Genomic DNA, 17333 nt, shown 5'->3' on the forward strand with positions numbered 1-17333 from the left:
TATCATGTATTTTAGTTTTATTCATAATTGCTGAAAAAATCTATTATTAGATGTATAATTATACAAACCGTAACGCATTAAATCACAATTCGATAGGGCCAGGGCTTTTAAGCCTGGTTTCTAGAGTTAACATTGTTTTTATCACGTTTGCCAGCACATTCTTTTAATTATTAATATTTTTAATTTCGTATTAATATTAAATATAAAAAGTTTTATTGTGTTAAAATATTCATGAATACGAATTTAATAAGATCACTCACAATTATATTTAGTCTTATAACTTAAATATAAAATAATAATTTATTTAATTTTATGAACGATCCCGACGTATCAAAACCGACTTATCAAACGCGAAAGGTAAAAAGAAAGGGACAGAGTATAACGGTGCTACACAAAGTGTGATTAGAATATTGCGGGTGAAAGGGCCCTATTTAATATACGGTGATTAATTTAGTAGTAATAAATCCATAATGCAATATCAGCTGTCAGTAGTTGTTGTTTATGTCTTTTTTTGCCACGAGGTCACATGCTGACGTATATGGATAATGTTTGCCTCTTTGGACCGTCTACTCAAGGAGCCTACACCGCCACACCGGTACACGGGTTCTGATTAAATTTTTACGATAAATATATAATATCAAGTTAAATAAATCTAACTATTTGTGTAGAAAAAAACTGTGACACAGTACCGTCAAATAATTATTAAAGATATTTAAAAGAAATATGTGATAACAATATATTAATTTATTATTTTTTCAAAATGTCTTACTTAAACTAAAAAATATTAAATTTAGTCCTAAGAATAATTGTTGAGCATAAGCGGGAAACACTTTCATTCTCACTAATACTCCTATTTGGCTATTTCTATTACAAGTAAGAGGTTCTGGTCTCTCTTTCTTCCATATATAAGTAAACTCCTGGGCTTCTGTTTGGACTTGGGGTTGAATTCTGGGCCTGGCTATGTCTCTGAGCCTGGGCCAAGCAAGAATATGCCCCCTTAATTCACCCCTGAACATAATAATACTTGGAAGTATAACGATTTAGGTGGTGTTTGTGTAGAGCTTAAAAGCCCGACTTCTGATTTATAAGTTATAAGCATTTATTCGTATAGTTTGTGTGAAAAATTAAGAAGCATTTATAAAAAGTTAAGAATGCTAGCTTTTGTTTCAGGACTTCTACTTCTTTCCCAAATACTTTAATCATTTATAAGTCTTAACTTGTTTCTAACTTCTACTCCACTTTTTTATTTTAAGCAACAAACACTTATTTTATTCTCATCCAAACGGACCTTTGATCTTATTTTTTTGAAATAAAAACTCATTTTTAAAGAATAAATTATAAATTTCTGTTTTTCTCTGAAATAACTTTTTATTCTTTTACCAAATAACAAATATAAATATATCTTTTTAACATTTATATCCAAAAAAATATAAAATATACATTTTTTATAATTAAAAAAATACATTTTTCAAAAGAAAATAAAAACTTGTTTTTATAATAAACTGGTTACCATCCCAAAACATGTGAAGGGGAATGTAAGTGGAGAGAGTAATGATGAGTAACAAAAACAAGCACAATCATTCTCTCTAACGGACGCGTTAGTGAGCGTGAATTGCATGTTATTCTACTCATTCCAAAGGGGACCATTTGATGATTCTCGCAATGATTTGCGCTGGATAAACGGGCTTCTATTAACTGGGCTAGAAATGTCCAATTAAGTTACTAGACGTTGTTCACTCACCCAACAAAAACAAGAAATGTTCATAATCAGTAGTATGTCACTTCGGCCCAATGGATATAATTCCACGAGTATTAAGAAACAAATCTCTGGTACAAAAGTCAAGTATAAAGGCGCAAAAAAATAAGTTTACATTTTCTCTTTATAATTGCATGAATAATACGAGGAAATCAGGAATGTTAGAGATTACGGGCGTAATTGACTTAAATACTTTGTACATTATTTGAATTTGAGTCGTTTAAATAAAAAAGTTTGGCATTATATTAATTATTTAACTTAAAATCAAGATTCAAATAATTTAATGAGCTGAGAACAAATTTTGAAATTTTCCTTCAAAACTCCGGTCTATTAGCTCAATGGTAGAACTGAGTGCACCGTAAGATCAGACAAGTTGCTCCCTCGCCTAGTAGCGGCGATATTTATCTTTTAAGGGAAGTCATTTTTTCGTACGGTTTTTCTTATTCTACGAGAATCCAAACTGCAGTTCCATGAGTTTACTCACAACCGGCTGATTCCCAAACCATTCGTTCTCCTCTTCGAGCGGCGTCTGTGGAACGAGGGATGGACCCCGAACTACGGGAAAAAAAAAGAGAAGATTTTTTCGTTATTTCGGCAATATGGTGATGTATGCGAATTAAGTATGTAGTTTTACTTTTTGTAATTATATATTGCAATAAATAATTTATTATTAATAATAAATAATTGATAAATAATTTTTTACATTTTAAATCAAGTAATAAATAACTTATCATTTTCGGATTTTATGCATATTCGAGTTTCCGCTTCGAGTGTAATCCTATAAAATTTTATCTAACTAAGTTGAAGGACGAGATTATTATTAAATTGATATTGAATATAACTCTCGCACTTTTCAATTATGAATCACGTCGAGCTCTAGTATCCCAGTTAAAATATAACATAATCATGATAAATCGTCATCTCAAATCCTAATTGAATATGATCACTCCTCTCAATTTTTGGAGTCACGTAGTACTCATGAATCATGATCACTTGATCAATTTTATTTTTTGCAACCAAATAGAAATAGCCCAACATATTTGTTTGCAAGTCAATAGGCCTCCCAACATGTCTATATCATCGCTCCTCCCAACATGTCTATACCAGAAGTCTCATTCCAAGATACGAAAAGTAATGATTAGTGTTATTTCTGATAGTTAAGGATAATGCTGAATCCGTGATGTAATTGGAGTCAAGTATTGGGTTTCAGGACTAGTCTTTAGTGGAGTGGATCTGCCTTCCGAGCATATTGGAACCGTCTCAGCAAATGACTCCTGCAAATATTAGAAGACTATTCTGTATGTCTTGGATATGGATTTATCCCTATGAGACCTACTTCTAATCGAATTAGGAACATCTAATCACCTAACATATTTATACCATTTTTCTAACACTTTTGGACCGACTAGTGATGGGTTGGGTCTGGTAAGCATCTAGTTGTCGGCTTGAGTTGTTATAAATGATATCAGAGTTCTACCCGGCAGGAAGTGCAAAGACACTGCCTAAGTTTTGTAAATTGTGTCCTCAACAATGAGGACATCGAGAACATAAGAGGGGGTGTTAACATCCCGCATCGATAAGATAATGAGTATTTGCGGCCTTTATAAGTACAAGCAAACAACTAATGTATACTAATTTGCTAGCATTTTGGGCCGATTTGGGTGGATTGTTAGATCTGGTATGCATCCATTTGTCGGCTTAGGTTGTTAGAGGCATGATCATACTACTAGGTGATCATTTCTAGACAAGAAGGCTAGATGTTCATTTATATCATCAAGCTCATCCTGTGTAAAAGACTTATCATCCTCTTCAATTAGCTTGCTTTCTCTTCATCAGCTTCTACTCTACCTTCACATGCCTCCATGCTTGGTGTAATTTTTGCAATCCTAGTCTTTAGTGTCATCCCGTGTTCCTCATTCTTTTTTGCAATCAAAGTCACAATTTTATCTTTTCTTGCTCCGTTTTTCAATAGATCTCAAGCTCATAAGTTTTGAGTACACCATATAACCTTTTCAAATATACTCATTAAAATTATGGACTTGTCTAAGAGCAACAATCATAGGCTTTCATTTTTTTTTTGAAAGATACCTAACAAACTCGATATTTGAATTTTTTTTTAACAAGATACGCTTTACCATACGGTTTCAAAATATTTAATAGTTTATTAAAAAAAAAATTCAACTAAAACATTACTTAAAGATTCTCCAGCTCTGAAATGAAAACTATTCATATGTTGTTTTCCCTTACTTGCTTTGACAATAGTGCAATTGATAACATTTATTATATTATTTAAAAGATTTTTAATACATGACAAAACTTAATTGATTCAAATGGATTTTTTTTTTTTTTTTTGTAAGGATTCAAATAGAATTTGAATTTGAAAGTATGTTTGGGAATGATGTTAAAGATTATTATGGATTATGAATCTGAATAAGTACAAGTAAAAAAAAGTGGTGTTGATGAAATTTATAATAACTTATCGCAAAAATATTTGAATTTGACCCAAACCCGATCCACGGCGTACCTGTTCAGGTGGAGTTGCTGAAGCGAGTGATTAGAGCGACGATGAATAGCAGCAGCAGCAGCAGCCGGAAAACAATAAGAAGAATCGAGAGCAACGGGCATATGGACAGTCTACCCAGTAGCTTACTGATCCATGATATTCTCTCCACACTCGATTTCGAAACCCTTTGCTCTGTTTCTTGCGTTTCCAAACCCCTCCGCCTCGCCGCTTCTCAGGCCCTCTCTCTCTTCTCCTCTCTCGATCTCTCCGTAACTCCTCTACTCTTCTTTTAATTATATATCTCCTGCTCAACAATTGTTTTCACTGTTCTTAATTTTTTTTGTAATGGGGATTTATCACTGTGTTGACAGGCCTTTTCTCCTGATGCCCACTTGATTACACAGATTTTTCCGAGGTTTACGAATCTTAAAACTATTGCACTTAATTGTCTCCGGCTTGATGATATTTATGTCACGAATATACTTGGTGCCCATGTCGAGGAATTGAAGTTGCTCAAGTGCTCTTCACTTTCTTCTCATGTTCTTGCTTCTATTGGAACTTGTTGTCCTAATTTAAGGATGCTTGTGTTAGAATTGGCAGATACCGACCACCCTAAGATATTTAGCCGTAATCTTGCTCAGCTGCTTCGTGGTTGCTCACACTTAGAGGTATATGTTAATCTTGTGGGAATGTTATTAATTGTTATTGTTTATCTTAGTGTTTTCACTTGCCATTAAATTTCCCTGCTATAGCAATTTTGTTTCTTTGTCGTGATTTCAGTCATTAAGCATTAAGATCCGAGGAGTACAGGATTACGCGGATAGTTTCAGATCTATTGAACTCCACCTCCCTCAAGGTGTCAAATTTTTGAGGCTGCGACCAATTTTGGAGCGAAATGCTATCAGTTTAATATATAAACTCGGGGTGGCTAAATACATAAACCATTTTATACCTGTCTGTCCAGATTCCTCTGTATTCAACTTACAGTCCTTATCACTTGTCTTAGATGTTATCTCTGACGAGCTTATCTTTGCAATCGCAAACTCACTCCCTTTCCTACTTGAGTTGGACCTTGAAGACAGGCCAATGAGTCAACCAAGATTGCCCCATGACTTGACCAACAATGGGCTTCAGTCCTTGAGCTCATGCCGACGGTTGATTAGCCTCTCTTTAATACGAAGTCATCGAAACCGGCCCGTTTATTTCAAAAACATAAATGATATGGGTTTTTTCCTGCTTTTAGAGGGCTGTAAAAATTTAGAGTCAGTAAGAGTAGGTGGGCTATCTATAGTTAGTGATGCTGGTTTTGGTTCAATCCTGCAATCCTGCCTGAACCTAAAAAAGTTTGAGGTCCGTAATGCATTACAGTTATCAGATTTGGCATTGGCTGAAAGTCTTGGGGGATCATGTTCGCTTGTTGAGCTAAAATTGGTTTCATGTAGTCTTTTGACTAGTGCCTTTATAGAGGATATAAATTCTTCTAGTACATTGGAGGTACTTGACCTTAGTGGCTGTAGAAGTGTAGCTGATGCCTGTCTTTCATCTGTTTCATTTATTAATACTTTGAACACCCTAGATCTCTCTGGAGCAGATGTCACCGATAGTGGGTTGGCCTTTCTCAGTAAAGGTAATTCGCCTATTGCACGCTTGTGCCTTAGAGGCTGCAAGAGAGTAACCAACGAAGGTATCAGTCTGTTGCTAAATGGAAGAGGGCAGATTCGAAAGACACTGTCCACTTTGAACATAGGAGGCATTCGCGGGATATCAGATGAAGGCATCCAGACCATTTCTACTGCTGCTCTGGCCTTGTCAGAACTGTCTATAAGGTATTGCCATAGTGTGACAGATGCTTCAATTGAGGAATTGGTTTCTGAGAGTAGGTACCAAAATGATGGCAAATTACTTAGGAAACTTGATCTCTGTCACTGTATTGGTTTGTCCGCTCACTCATTGGAAACACTGAAGAGTCCTTACTTTCGCGCTCTACAGTGGCTTGGTGTTGGATCAACCCGCTTGACTGAGAAAGGAGACGCTGCATTGGCTGAAATTTGTAGGGGAAGGCCGTGTCTGACTCTGTGTCAGGAAGGCTGTGAGGTGGGATGTGATGATGGTTGGCAGTTTCATAGATCTACCAGAGGCTAATGTTTTCTTGTGACAACTTGCTCACTAGATTTTGTGCACCTTCTGTATCATTATGTTACAATTTGTTTTGTCCAAATGTACAGACAGCCACATGATTTGTACACTAACAATTTCGGCAAAGATGCACGAGTATAGATTTGCCTGCTCACTCGAAACCCAGACAAGATACTTTACAGTGATTATTATATTAATTTCTTGCTTGTCATTCACCAGAGGCATCAACAATATAAAGACTTCAACAAAGTTTATAGTTACTGAGAAAATTATTTCCGTATAAATATATCATTCACCTGGTGCGTCAACAATATATATTCCTTAAAAGTTGCTGTTTCCCAATAAGTCACTGTTTTGATCTGATAATAGGGCAAATAAATTAGAATAAAGTAGTCAAAAATTACATGTCCAGTAAGTCATAGCTTTTTTAATGTTCAACCTACTAACTTGTATATGTACTAAAGTTTAATAGAAAATGATTTAGGACGAGCAAACCCAACATTGTCTGTTGCATGTTTAGCCTAAAAGATTTGATCAGATGGGGAAAAAAGCAATAGTTCCCTGCACAAGAAAGGGAGCAAAGACCATATCTGCTTGCCAGACTCAAAGCACATGAACATAAAATCCTAAGAATATGGCCTGTAAAGGAGAACTCGGTCAAAAAGAGTAGGGTGCATAGGGTAAAGCTTTTCATTTGCAGCTTCTATATAAATGCAGATCTTCCTCCCCTTCGACTGTGTCGGTCATAGGCAGTGTTGAATTTGTCAACCAGCTCATTCATAGTACTGCACATATAAGGGGAAATATCAAAATACTAAACAAGTATCTGCTCGCTGCAATTTAAAATCAAGTGAATTCTCTTTTAAATGCACTTAATGATGGAGCTTTTTACAGAGTTTACAATAAGATGAAAACATATACAAACTACAAATTTAGTTAAACAAACTGCAGCTCCAGAATCCTGTTATCCTGGTAGTGTGCCCAAAGCTCAAATGAATAAATACTATAGATGAAAGATATACTCGTGTCTTTGGGAAAAGCCAAAGCTCTTATATTATGACCAAATATTGGAGAGACATCCTAGCCAATAATTATGAGTAGAAGTCAGACATGGATCATGTACGCACCAAATTTGAATCAGTATGACTGTATCGCTTCTGTAAGGGATGGATTATTTTAAGGGAAATATCTAGAAATAAGTCAAGATGTATCTATAACAGTCCAAATTGTAATATGATTGAAATATTTGCCGTACAGGAAAGAACAAAATTAGCAAAATACACTTTAATATCATACCTTGAGCAATTGGTGAACATGGCCAGGTAACTAACCAACAGTGTATCATTGTAATCCTACAAAAGTAAATACGAATCAAGTAAAGAGTAATTAGTATCATATATCTATATTAATTCAGTTTGCTTTTGCTACCAAGTGGAGCAACAAATTCCAGTTACACCAACAAATAAATACATGATCAGCTTAAACACAAAATAATTCACATGCACTAATCACTCACCATCAAGAAATCATCTTGAAATTTCAGCGACTCAACTGCCGGCAATCTCCTTAAGAGACTAGAAACTTGTCTTAGCAACGAATTCTCACAAGGCATCTCACCTGCATTTAACGCATGAATCATTTTAATACTCTTCAACATTCATTATCTTCAAGCATGTTCAGAGTACAAGCATTTGCATTCCAAAATTTTGGCAGCGGTTGAACTGGTAGGATCATAAACAATTCTGATATAAAGACTATTTTTAAATGTTATGCATTGTTATATTATAATTTTAACAAAATATTATTTGCGAAATCTTTGCAATATAAAACTATTTCTAGTGACATATTATATATAATATTTAATAATAAAAATTAACAGGATCCTTGTATCAACCCACGAACCCGATTTATTTGCACCGTCCCAACTCCCACGTACCCGAACTCGTACCGCATACCAAATCAATCCATGATACTACTCCCGACACCAGATCATGCAAACCCCTCTTTTGTGTCTCAATTTATATTATTCCAAACCCCAATATCATCCCATGCTATATTATGTGCTTACCTTTTGCTATTTTGCAAATGGGAAGACCCAATATTCATCATTAACTTATTTTCGCCACATATAAAAAAGCACTTGTCCTAGAAAAAACTTTTCTTCCTCCAGCCTTTTTTTGACCTGATTAATAGCAATTTTGTGCGGCAAGTTTACTATGAAAACTGCTTAACCAAGCGCTTGGGGGTTATTTGTAGCAGTTAACACCTGGCCCTGCCTCAGCAGCCCCATTATGACATGAATGTTTTCTTAGAACTTCACAAGAAAGAGAAGCATGTCGGATAATAGTATTTTTCAGTGAGTTGCCCCAACTATGGTTACCTCAATAAGCAATGTAGGACCAAGTTTTTCAATAGGAATAGGCTTCTTTTTTTGATAAAAGAAATACCTTTTTCCATAGCAAGAAGATAGTGATGAAGAACTCTGATACGGCTATTCAGCATCTTAATGGCGCTGTGTATGCCTGTAAGGTGGGCCGCCACTAAACAATACAGACACTAATAAGAGTTTCGCACTTACTTTGCTCAATAGAGAAAAGAATTAATATAGAATAAGATCTCCACGAGTTAAAGAATAGATGGGGATAGCTTACACTGAGTAGCAGCTGAACCACCATCAGAAGGTTTAAGATGTGCAACATGGTCCACCGAAATGCGTTCTGCTTCTACTGTCTAAAATTGAGATATAAAAGATTCAGTCGTCTTGTCTTGTATACTTATATGAAACATGACATAAATCCTACAATAAATCCAACCTCAATGCTGTAGCTTGAACGAACGAAAATGAGTTGTGGAATTGCGTCTATGATATGCAGCTCTGATTTGTTGGCAGTCCATGTAACCAAAAAGATTTGCATCAGTAAAGGAGATAAAAAGATAAATATCCCTAGCAACAAACTGAAAAAATGGAAGACAAGTGGTTGCCAAATGTTACTAAGTTAATTGCGGCCCATGATAGCACTTGACAAGACAATGTATCCTCACAAGTCAATTACAATTTCAGTAGCTAATTATGCTGGGAAATTTTATACATATATATAACACAATGTCAGTAAAAAGCACAATATTAAAGTAATCAAAACAGTTGAAGTGCTCCGTAAGTCACATTTTAAAAAAAAGTGAAGAAGGAGAGCCACATTTACAACACTGAACTTTACTAAACTAGACTTGCAGATTACCCCTATTGATGGATAAGAGAACTATCATTACATGCAGGCTTGGTGCAATTCAAATACGAATCTCAAAATAATTAAAAATGCAGAGTCCAGTGACAATTTGTATAGAGGTTACATACCACTTTCAAATATAGTTACAGGGAGATCTTTCTGTGCATGGTTGATTGAAGGATTCAACAGTACGAATACAGGGCTCTCATTAATATCCATCAACTGAAAACAAAAGGGCAAATCATCAATCATTATGCTACTAGTACAATATAAAAGATAATATTCAGCGAAAAGGCTAAATAAGTTTGATCCTTCAAGGTAAAACACATGTACAGTTTGTGTGTACACATGCACCTAAGGCCTAAATACATATTTACATATACATAAATATATGTGTGCTTGTACATTGAAGTTTATTAAGAAAATAATTTTTTAATTAATAAAGACATAAATAAAACAAAAAAAAAAATATGATCCATCCTCCATCCACCCGGTAAAAAATTTAAATAGTTAAAAAGTCAAATCATTTTAATCCGACCCTTGATTTTCAAAAAAAAATCCCATAAATTACACAAAATTTCATATATATATAAACGCTTTCCCTCCCTGACCTCCAATCCAGACACACCCTAAAGCATCAGAACATACTACATGAACTAGGCAATGGTATCAAACTGCAATAGTTCAATACATTCAAACAATCCACTTCATATTCAACTCCATATATGCAGATGCTACTAATTCTTTAACTTACAGATTTGTGAATAATCATATCTGATTCCTGCGCATCACTCCCAGTTGAATACCATCCGAGTATATAGAAGTTAGGGAACACTTTCTTATCTGCTCCATTCATATTGTAACAACAATAAACAACGAAACCAAATTAGTTCTTGGAATAAAATACTATCCTAGTATATTGTAAGTCGTGACTCCCGAAAATCTGTAGAATTTATAAGCAAAAATGACTCATAGTATGCCTACATTAAAATTACCATATATTAATGGATAAATTATTACTTTCTCTTGACATTATAAACGGTGCATTTTAGTGTGTCATCGCCGAGAGTTTGTTCTGCAAAGTTAGTTTTAGTGTTTGCTCAATATAACAAACTACAGTAATCTACAAAAGGCATATCCTCGACAAATTTCATCATATTTTAGTAATTCTTCTACTTGTGAACTTAACTTCAGTGAATTCCAGAGATCCATAGAGTTTGTAGCCTAATACGACATGAAGTGTAACTACAGTAGCAATTATTAGAATTTGACAACTTACAATGACCTCAGATAAATTAAGAATTTGGATAAATTAATAAAATTCACCATCAATTTGAACATAAACAAGTAGATAAATTGGAAAGAATGACTGACAGAGCTCTTGCTTCTTCAAAAGGAAGGCGCGATCGAGAGACTGAGTAGATTCATCGAAAAGAAGCTCGAAGCTGTTGAAAATCTCAACGGTTCGGCCTCTCTGAACACCGATCACACAACCAAAAACCCTAGGCGGAGGCGACGTCGTATCGCCGTTGGATTGAGTAGAAGGCCCGAGAGATTGGGACCTGACGCGAGTGAAGTGATCTGATATGTTGACGATAACCAGGGGATGGAGCTTGAATGTGAGATTGCTGCTTGACGATGAAGCCATTGTTTGGGTGATTACTAGGGTTTCTCCGACTGATGAGCGCTGAGCAGTGGGGCTTCTGTAAATTTGTTTTAATTTTGTAACGTTTGCACCTCTGTATTATTATTTATTTATTTTTTACAAATACGGCTTATAACTCTGGTATTTGCTCAAAAAAAACTAATATATCTTGCCCGTGCATCGCACACGGATAATTCATGTTGCTTTCATATTATTGTAACTCTTATCTTATCTGTACACATCCACTAATCTCATATTAATAGCATATTGTTACGTGTCCCTGTTTATAACTCATTAACGATACAATGTTACGAAACATACGTACTCTATTTGTGTTATCGGATTGGTATCTAAATCTGATTATGAATGCAGTGAAATAACGGTATCATCCTTAATTCTAATGGAACTTATATTAAAAATAAGAGAAATCTTTTCACAAAGACCCAGTAGATAATAGGAATCCGTAGACAAACAGCAAGATGTAATAGAAATCCGTACACAAACACTAAAACCCTTAATAATATCCACAAATCCAATGCATACTGAATACTGCATACTGAATAGTAATAAAAACTGGAATGCTGAAGTGAATAGTAATCAGGTGGAGAGCTCCTCATGCATTTCGCGAAGCGTAGCAAAGGAAGCCACCATCTATTATTAGCTGAGGAACTCACGGTTCCTGCAATTTTACAAAGAGTTTCAAACGTTAGTTTCGCAATACAGGCTATTTTGAAATGAGTTCGAAAGTAGTGATTTTATGGTTTCTGTGATAGGCAATTCAAGTAAAATGTCCGAAGTATGGTTCCTAAAAAATATGTCATACAAACATACATGCAGTATTACCCTTGTGTAACAAAGTACAATTTTCAAGTCGGCATGGTAGACGCTATGGTTCATATTAGCATTGGAGGAGGCAGCAAGTACTTTTTATTGTAAAAATTGTTGAAAATATGCTAAAACATGTTACAGTTTTTAACAGGACATAAACACTCACAAAGACTGAAAATATGTGTTGCTGGTTAACTACTTATCACAGATTCAATGGAGTACTGTACGAGGGGAGATTAGGCCTGAAGAAAGTACAAACCGTTTTCACTCTTTTGGAAGAAGATTTTGAGGTTGATGGCGTGTCATTCTCTTCCGAAAGCTTGACAGCAGCGCTCTGCAAGTGAAGTTTTTAGCACAGGAATTCATACGATTTCAGGTGTGTAGCATTTTGAATATTGAAAAGCTTCGCCGCGTATATTTAGAGCACTTACATTGGCAATAGAAGACGTTGTGCTGTATGTACCTGACACCGAACAAATAGCAGAAATAGGAGCACTTGCATCAATGGCATCCACAGCAAAAAACAGTCTGCTATTTACTTTAACGTTATCTTCATTGATCAACAACTTCAGCCTGAGCTCTTTGCTTGATATAGTTCTAATCTGTTCAGGAAAATCCGTACTTGTCTGATTCTGTGAAAAATGTTATAAGACAAAATTAGTCCGACACTCATGAATGCATGTAGGAAGAAGATTGACATTTTGGGTGTAAACCAACCTTGAGCTTGTCTGAGATCATTTTAGTGGCAGAAATTCCAACCTTCCTCTTCACTGCACGATCCATAAGAACAAAGTTGTATGCTTCTGTAGAGTCCTCTCCAAGGACGACCACTCTGTACCTGAATGCCCCCAAAAAATCATTTTAAACACGAATACTTTGATGGTTAAACGTATGACTGAGTTTTTAAGTTTAAATGAATACAGACCGTTTCTCAGCAACAGGAATGCAGTGCTCGCAGCTGGTGCAAAATAGCTTGCCATCTTGTTTTTCAACCTCGGATCCACATCCTCCACAACTATTACACCACCATCCAGTTTCTTCAACACTTACGATCTTGACAACACAGAATATATTTTTCTGCAGTTATAAAAATCAAATACCAACTAAGTTTTGTTAATGTTAGCTTAGCAAACCAATAGGGTCTAATAAGCCGTGGATAGTAAGCGGAAAAAACATATCATCTTTGTTTAATTTTCTTATATAATTATCCAATCAGGGAGAAAATGATAAGGAATCGAATCCACATAAAACCTTTATGTAATCTTCAGTGATTTTTTCACTTAGTTCATTCAGTGACATAGTTTCTACAATCTGATGCACGGTTCTGTTCGCTGGTGTTGCTGTATTTCCCTCGCCAGGTGTGTAACCTTCATCAATCAGCCTGTTAATTGCAAAACACACAGTTCCACATATTAAAATCTTCTGCCCATACATTTCATAACATTTATAGCTTATCAGTGAGCATATTATATATGTTGTGCCGATCAAGTCACCTCTGGCGCATAGCAATGACAGCGTCGATATCCAGATTCATGTAGATCCTCGAGGATGGGACAGTGTTTATCTGTACAGTATCTAAAAATAGGACATAGTTAGTGCCGCACTCTGGCTATCCCGAAAATACAACATATTAAGGCCACCTATTTAAAAACTATAAGCTAGTAGTTTTCTTACTGCGGAATGTCTTCAGCTTCGTGCATGTCATGATTGCGATGACAGGTGTTTCAATGGCTTTATCCTTTTCTTTTTGTGCCGCCTTTGCAAGATCACCCCAGATTGCCACAACACTAGAGTACCTGCAGCAATAAAATCACATTAGAAGTACAGAAACTAAAGTGGATTCTAAGTACGAAGTGAATCACGTGTACAATTGTATAATTCTATTAAAGAGGGATGACCTTCCATCCGTCATCCTGAACCTGACGATATGCCTACGTCCATTGACTGTGTCGATCTCCTGCATATTCTCATACTCCTCACATACTCCAATGACATTTGCGTTTGTGTCATCGAGATGAATCATTGATGAAATCACAGTGCATTAATGGTATCATATGAGGCTTTGAGATTATAGTAGAAAATGTGTCTTACCAGTTCCGAATTCAGGCTATTCTGCATTATTATAAGATTTTGCAATTTTGAGTAGATCACTCATATCAACCAACTCAAATTTGTGCATGGGTATTATCAAGTCGTCATCTTCAATCTTCTCTACCCTCATGGAGTTTGAGAAATTGATCAGAGTCTTAGTAGATACTGGCTTCAAGGAGCCAAAAGCTTCCTTCGCATAGAAATTTGTGATTGCATAAAGACCTCCTTCCGTAATTTCAATTTTCTTACTCAATGCATTCCAGTTGTCCGCATAGACAAAAGCATGCACATGACAGTTCTACGCCAAAAGATATCATACAGTTTAAAAACTTTAGCCGAATAGTGTTAATGTCATTGCAATAGTGAATTCCGAAAGTGTTAATACTCAACATGAATTAACATGTTTGACCCACTGAGGCATAATCTTATTTAGTATATGAGTATAAGGACAAATGAGCATGTAATCCAGTAGTGCATGTTATTGCAGTTATGACAGCTGTGTATGAAAGAATACTGTAGTGTAGGCATACGACGGGGACAGTTCCAACAATCAAAGCTGAAAACAAAAGTCCTTATGAGTTTAAACACTTACATCTTCATCCAGCAGTAACGGGTTGTAGCCCCTGAAGTTCTGTTTGCCTCCTGAATAATTTATTGATGGCCACATTCGTGTCACGCGCACCTTGACACTCCAATCAGTTCGTGTACCATTAAGGCTACCCAGTTGATCGTATGTGTTCATCTTAGCTATGAAAAAGGAAAAAGCTTTAGAATGAAATATATGTGATCTTGTTCACTTATAAATAATCATAGTAAGCATATAAGCATAGATGATAGTGCATAGACGTGTACTCACAGCTCTATCTAAAACCTTGAGAGTCTGATGTCGTATTTTCCACCACGAAGTTCGTGGGTTTTATAATAACGTGTCATAGTGGTAGTTTTGAAATGGATTAGGGAACGCTCCGCAGATAGAGCCCAGTAGCTTGATTCCAGGAGTATGTGATGCTATTGTTTTTCAAACATATCAACATAACAGAATTTTAGGATAATCACTGAGCTTCGTATACATGTCGATATCTGCACGTCCCGTGATTTGCGTTGTGATGGCTGTAAAACTAAGATTTCACAGCTAGGCTCTTAAACCGTGTGATATTGTAGGAAAGAAATCGGCTACAAACTATATCCATATCCATAGTTATATTGCGATTCAAATTCAGTTTTAAGGCTGTTGTACATATATGATTTCGAAATCGTAAGTAATTAACTGGTTATTGATTTGATTAGATAGACTCAGATGAATGTGATGATCTAGATGCCAATTTGTATATATCACTTTCTAATAATATCAAAGACTATGTATAAATCACACAGATATGAAATATATTATAGAATTTAACTGAATTTTATATTATACATATAACTAATATACTACTCTTAATACAAACTAATATTGTTATAGATAATTAACTAAATATTATGTATGTGTTAAAGTTGTTATACATGTTAAATTATATAAGTGGAGCGATTGTAATTGTAAAGAAGATACATATGGACCAACACGGTGATTAATTAATTTTCACGTCCTTACGGGCAACATCCACTTTTTAGTTTTAACTTACTTCGATAAATTTGATATTTCTTTTTGGAGAGAATATAAGTCCGAACATTATAATTTACCAATAAACAAAGGAAATCGTGTGTCAAAAAATAGCATTTAATATTAAGATGTCTGTATAGGCTATTAATTCATTATTAATTGGTTAAAAGAGTAGTAAAAGATAATTAATTGTTCTGTACGTAGTAAATGTGTTTTATACATTAAATTGTATTATAGTTCTCATTCTAAGTAAAAATAAAGTTGCCACTTGCGAAGATATATTTATATATCTGCGTATGTAGCTCGTAAGCCACAAACCAGAACTACCATTTTACCGTCCAATGAAATCCGACAAAAAATATGGTTGATCTAAACGCGATTAATTAAATGTCTGTACAATATATTAAACCAGTAGATTTTGGAAGAATATTTTAAAGTTAAGTTTCGTTATCTAATAATTTATAATATATATAATTTACTTTAATCGAATAGTAGTGATGGTTAGATTGGCTCTAAAAAATTTTACGTCACCTGCAAAAGTATTTTCTGAATTTCCATTCAACCTCTGCATGCAGCTCGTGGCGTCGCATGGCCAAGAAGTTGCTGCACTCCAACGCTGTCCCTACTCCATGGCTGTTGATCCCACGTGAAAGGCCTTACTTAAAGGTACATGTCTAATCCTATTTGTACAACCAGTGATAACTCAACTTATGTCTGATAACCTATCAACCTGTAACTCTACTTGTAACTCAACCTGGATTAGTCTCTGATAAGTTATGATAGTAGATAGTAGATAGTTTAGTTGGAATCAGTTCAAGAAAGTCAAGTAGATACAAGAATCAGAATGTCAGAAGAATTCCAAGATTCCTGTTACAAGCCACTAGAAGAAGTTCATTTAAAATTATCAAGCCTTGATGTTGTAGCATTCAAGGAGTTCAGAAGATACGAAGATTCAAGTATTTATTTCATCAGAGATTCCATTTGTGTACTGAAGTGAAGTTAAACTGAAAACGAAGATTCGAAGACACGACCATAGCTCAAATGTTTAATTGACGAAGAATATTCAATTTAGTTAGGCACAGATGAACTAGACAGTACATTTGTGTGTCAGCTAATCAAATTGAATATTTAAAGTCAAAGGAAGGTGGTCGTTCAATCCGAAGAATGTTCAAGACAAAGATCCTAAATGTTTAAAGAAGACAAAAGGCTCTGCTGCTGAAGGAAAGAATTTAAAAAATTATTTGATTATTTATTCACTTCTATAAATAAATATATTGATTGTGTAATTTATTTATTAAATTAATTCACTCTCGAATTAATTTAATTCATGAATTTATGTAATTCATATAATTAAGTGAATAATAATTGATTAATTATTTAATAAAAAAAATATTGTTTCATGGTTTTTAAACTCGGCAAGACAATCCAAAGGATTGTCCTACCGAGCCCTGGCTGCCCTCCTTGTTCTCGGCAAGACAATTCCTTTATTGTCTTACCGAGTGCATCATGAGGCTTCCAGGACAAGCTAGCCAATTGTCTTGCCGACCTGG

The 17333-nt window shown here is 35.1% G+C and overlaps 3 protein-coding genes across 3 annotated transcripts; 1 reads left to right on the forward strand and 2 right to left on the reverse strand.

Moving 5' to 3' along the window:
- The first annotated feature begins 4229 nt into the window (after nucleotides 1–4229).
- On the forward strand, nucleotides 4230–6606 carry LOC108223516 (F-box protein At-B). The gene is made up of 3 exons (XM_017397820.2): nucleotides 4230–4528; nucleotides 4631–4927; nucleotides 5040–6606. The coding sequence occupies exons 1-3, from the start codon at nucleotides 4322–4324 to the stop codon at nucleotides 6399–6401; spliced, it is 1866 nt and encodes a 621-aa protein (XP_017253309.1). The 5' UTR covers nucleotides 4230–4321; the 3' UTR covers nucleotides 6402–6606.
- A 141-nt stretch (nucleotides 6607–6747) lies between these two features.
- Nucleotides 6748–11365, reverse strand: LOC108223517 (COP9 signalosome complex subunit 6a). Its single transcript, XM_017397821.2, has 9 exons — nucleotides 10994–11365; nucleotides 10374–10462; nucleotides 9748–9841; nucleotides 9209–9270; nucleotides 9047–9125; nucleotides 8843–8935; nucleotides 7912–8012; nucleotides 7692–7747; nucleotides 6748–7180 (listed from the first exon to the last, which is right to left on the reverse strand). The coding sequence occupies exons 1-9, from the start codon at nucleotides 11265–11267 to the stop codon at nucleotides 7099–7101; spliced, it is 930 nt and encodes a 309-aa protein (XP_017253310.1). The 5' UTR covers nucleotides 11268–11365; the 3' UTR covers nucleotides 6748–7098.
- Nucleotides 11366–11934: 569 nt separating this feature from the next.
- Nucleotides 11935–14115, reverse strand: LOC108221270 (uncharacterized). The gene is made up of 9 exons (XM_017395159.1): nucleotides 13991–14115; nucleotides 13767–13888; nucleotides 13586–13667; nucleotides 13344–13473; nucleotides 13018–13169; nucleotides 12810–12930; nucleotides 12524–12724; nucleotides 12352–12426; nucleotides 11935–11943 (listed from the first exon to the last, which is right to left on the reverse strand). The coding sequence occupies exons 1-9, from the start codon at nucleotides 14113–14115 to the stop codon at nucleotides 11935–11937; spliced, it is 1017 nt and encodes a 338-aa protein (XP_017250648.1).
- Between the last annotated feature and the right edge of the window lie 3218 nt (nucleotides 14116–17333).

The sequence above is a fragment of the Daucus carota genome, chromosome 5 (assembly GCF_001625215.2).
Source record: "Daucus carota subsp. sativus chromosome 5, DH1 v3.0, whole genome shotgun sequence".
Lineage (NCBI taxonomy): Eukaryota > Viridiplantae > Streptophyta > Magnoliopsida > Apiales > Apiaceae > Daucus > Daucus carota.

Bases quoted from the DNA above. Each gene is read 5' to 3' on its own strand.
- LOC108223516 (XM_017397820.2), top strand. From the start codon at position 4,322: ATGAATAGCAGCAGCAGCAGCAGCCGGAAAACAATAAGAAGAATCGAG. The intron at 4,529-4,630 runs GTAACTCCTCTA...CTGTGTTGACAG, and splicing joins TCTCCTCTCTCGATCTCTCC to GCCTTTTCTCCTGATGCCCA. The intron at 4,928-5,039 runs GTATATGTTAAT...TCGTGATTTCAG, and splicing joins GTGGTTGCTCACACTTAGAG to TCATTAAGCATTAAGATCCG.
- LOC108223517 (XM_017397821.2), bottom strand. From the start codon at position 11,267: ATGGCTTCATCGTCAAGCAGCAATCTCACATTCAAGCTCCATCCCCTG. The intron at 9,271-9,747 runs GTATGTAACCTC...CCAACAAATCAG, and splicing joins TGTAACTATATTTGAAAGTG to AGCTGCATATCATAGACGCA. The intron at 7,748-7,911 runs GTGAGTGATTAG...TTACTTTTGTAG, and splicing joins TTCAAGATGATTTCTTGATG to GATTACAATGATACACTGTT.
- LOC108221270 (XM_017395159.1), bottom strand. From the start codon at position 14,115: ATGATTCATCTCGATGACACAAACGCAAATGTCATTGGAGTATGTGAG. The intron at 13,889-13,990 runs GTCATCCCTCTT...TTATTGCTGCAG, and splicing joins TTCAGGATGACGGATGGAAG to GTACTCTAGTGTTGTGGCAA. The intron at 12,725-12,809 runs GTTGGTTTACAC...CATTTTTCACAG, and splicing joins TGATCTCAGACAAGCTCAAG to AATCAGACAAGTACGGATTT.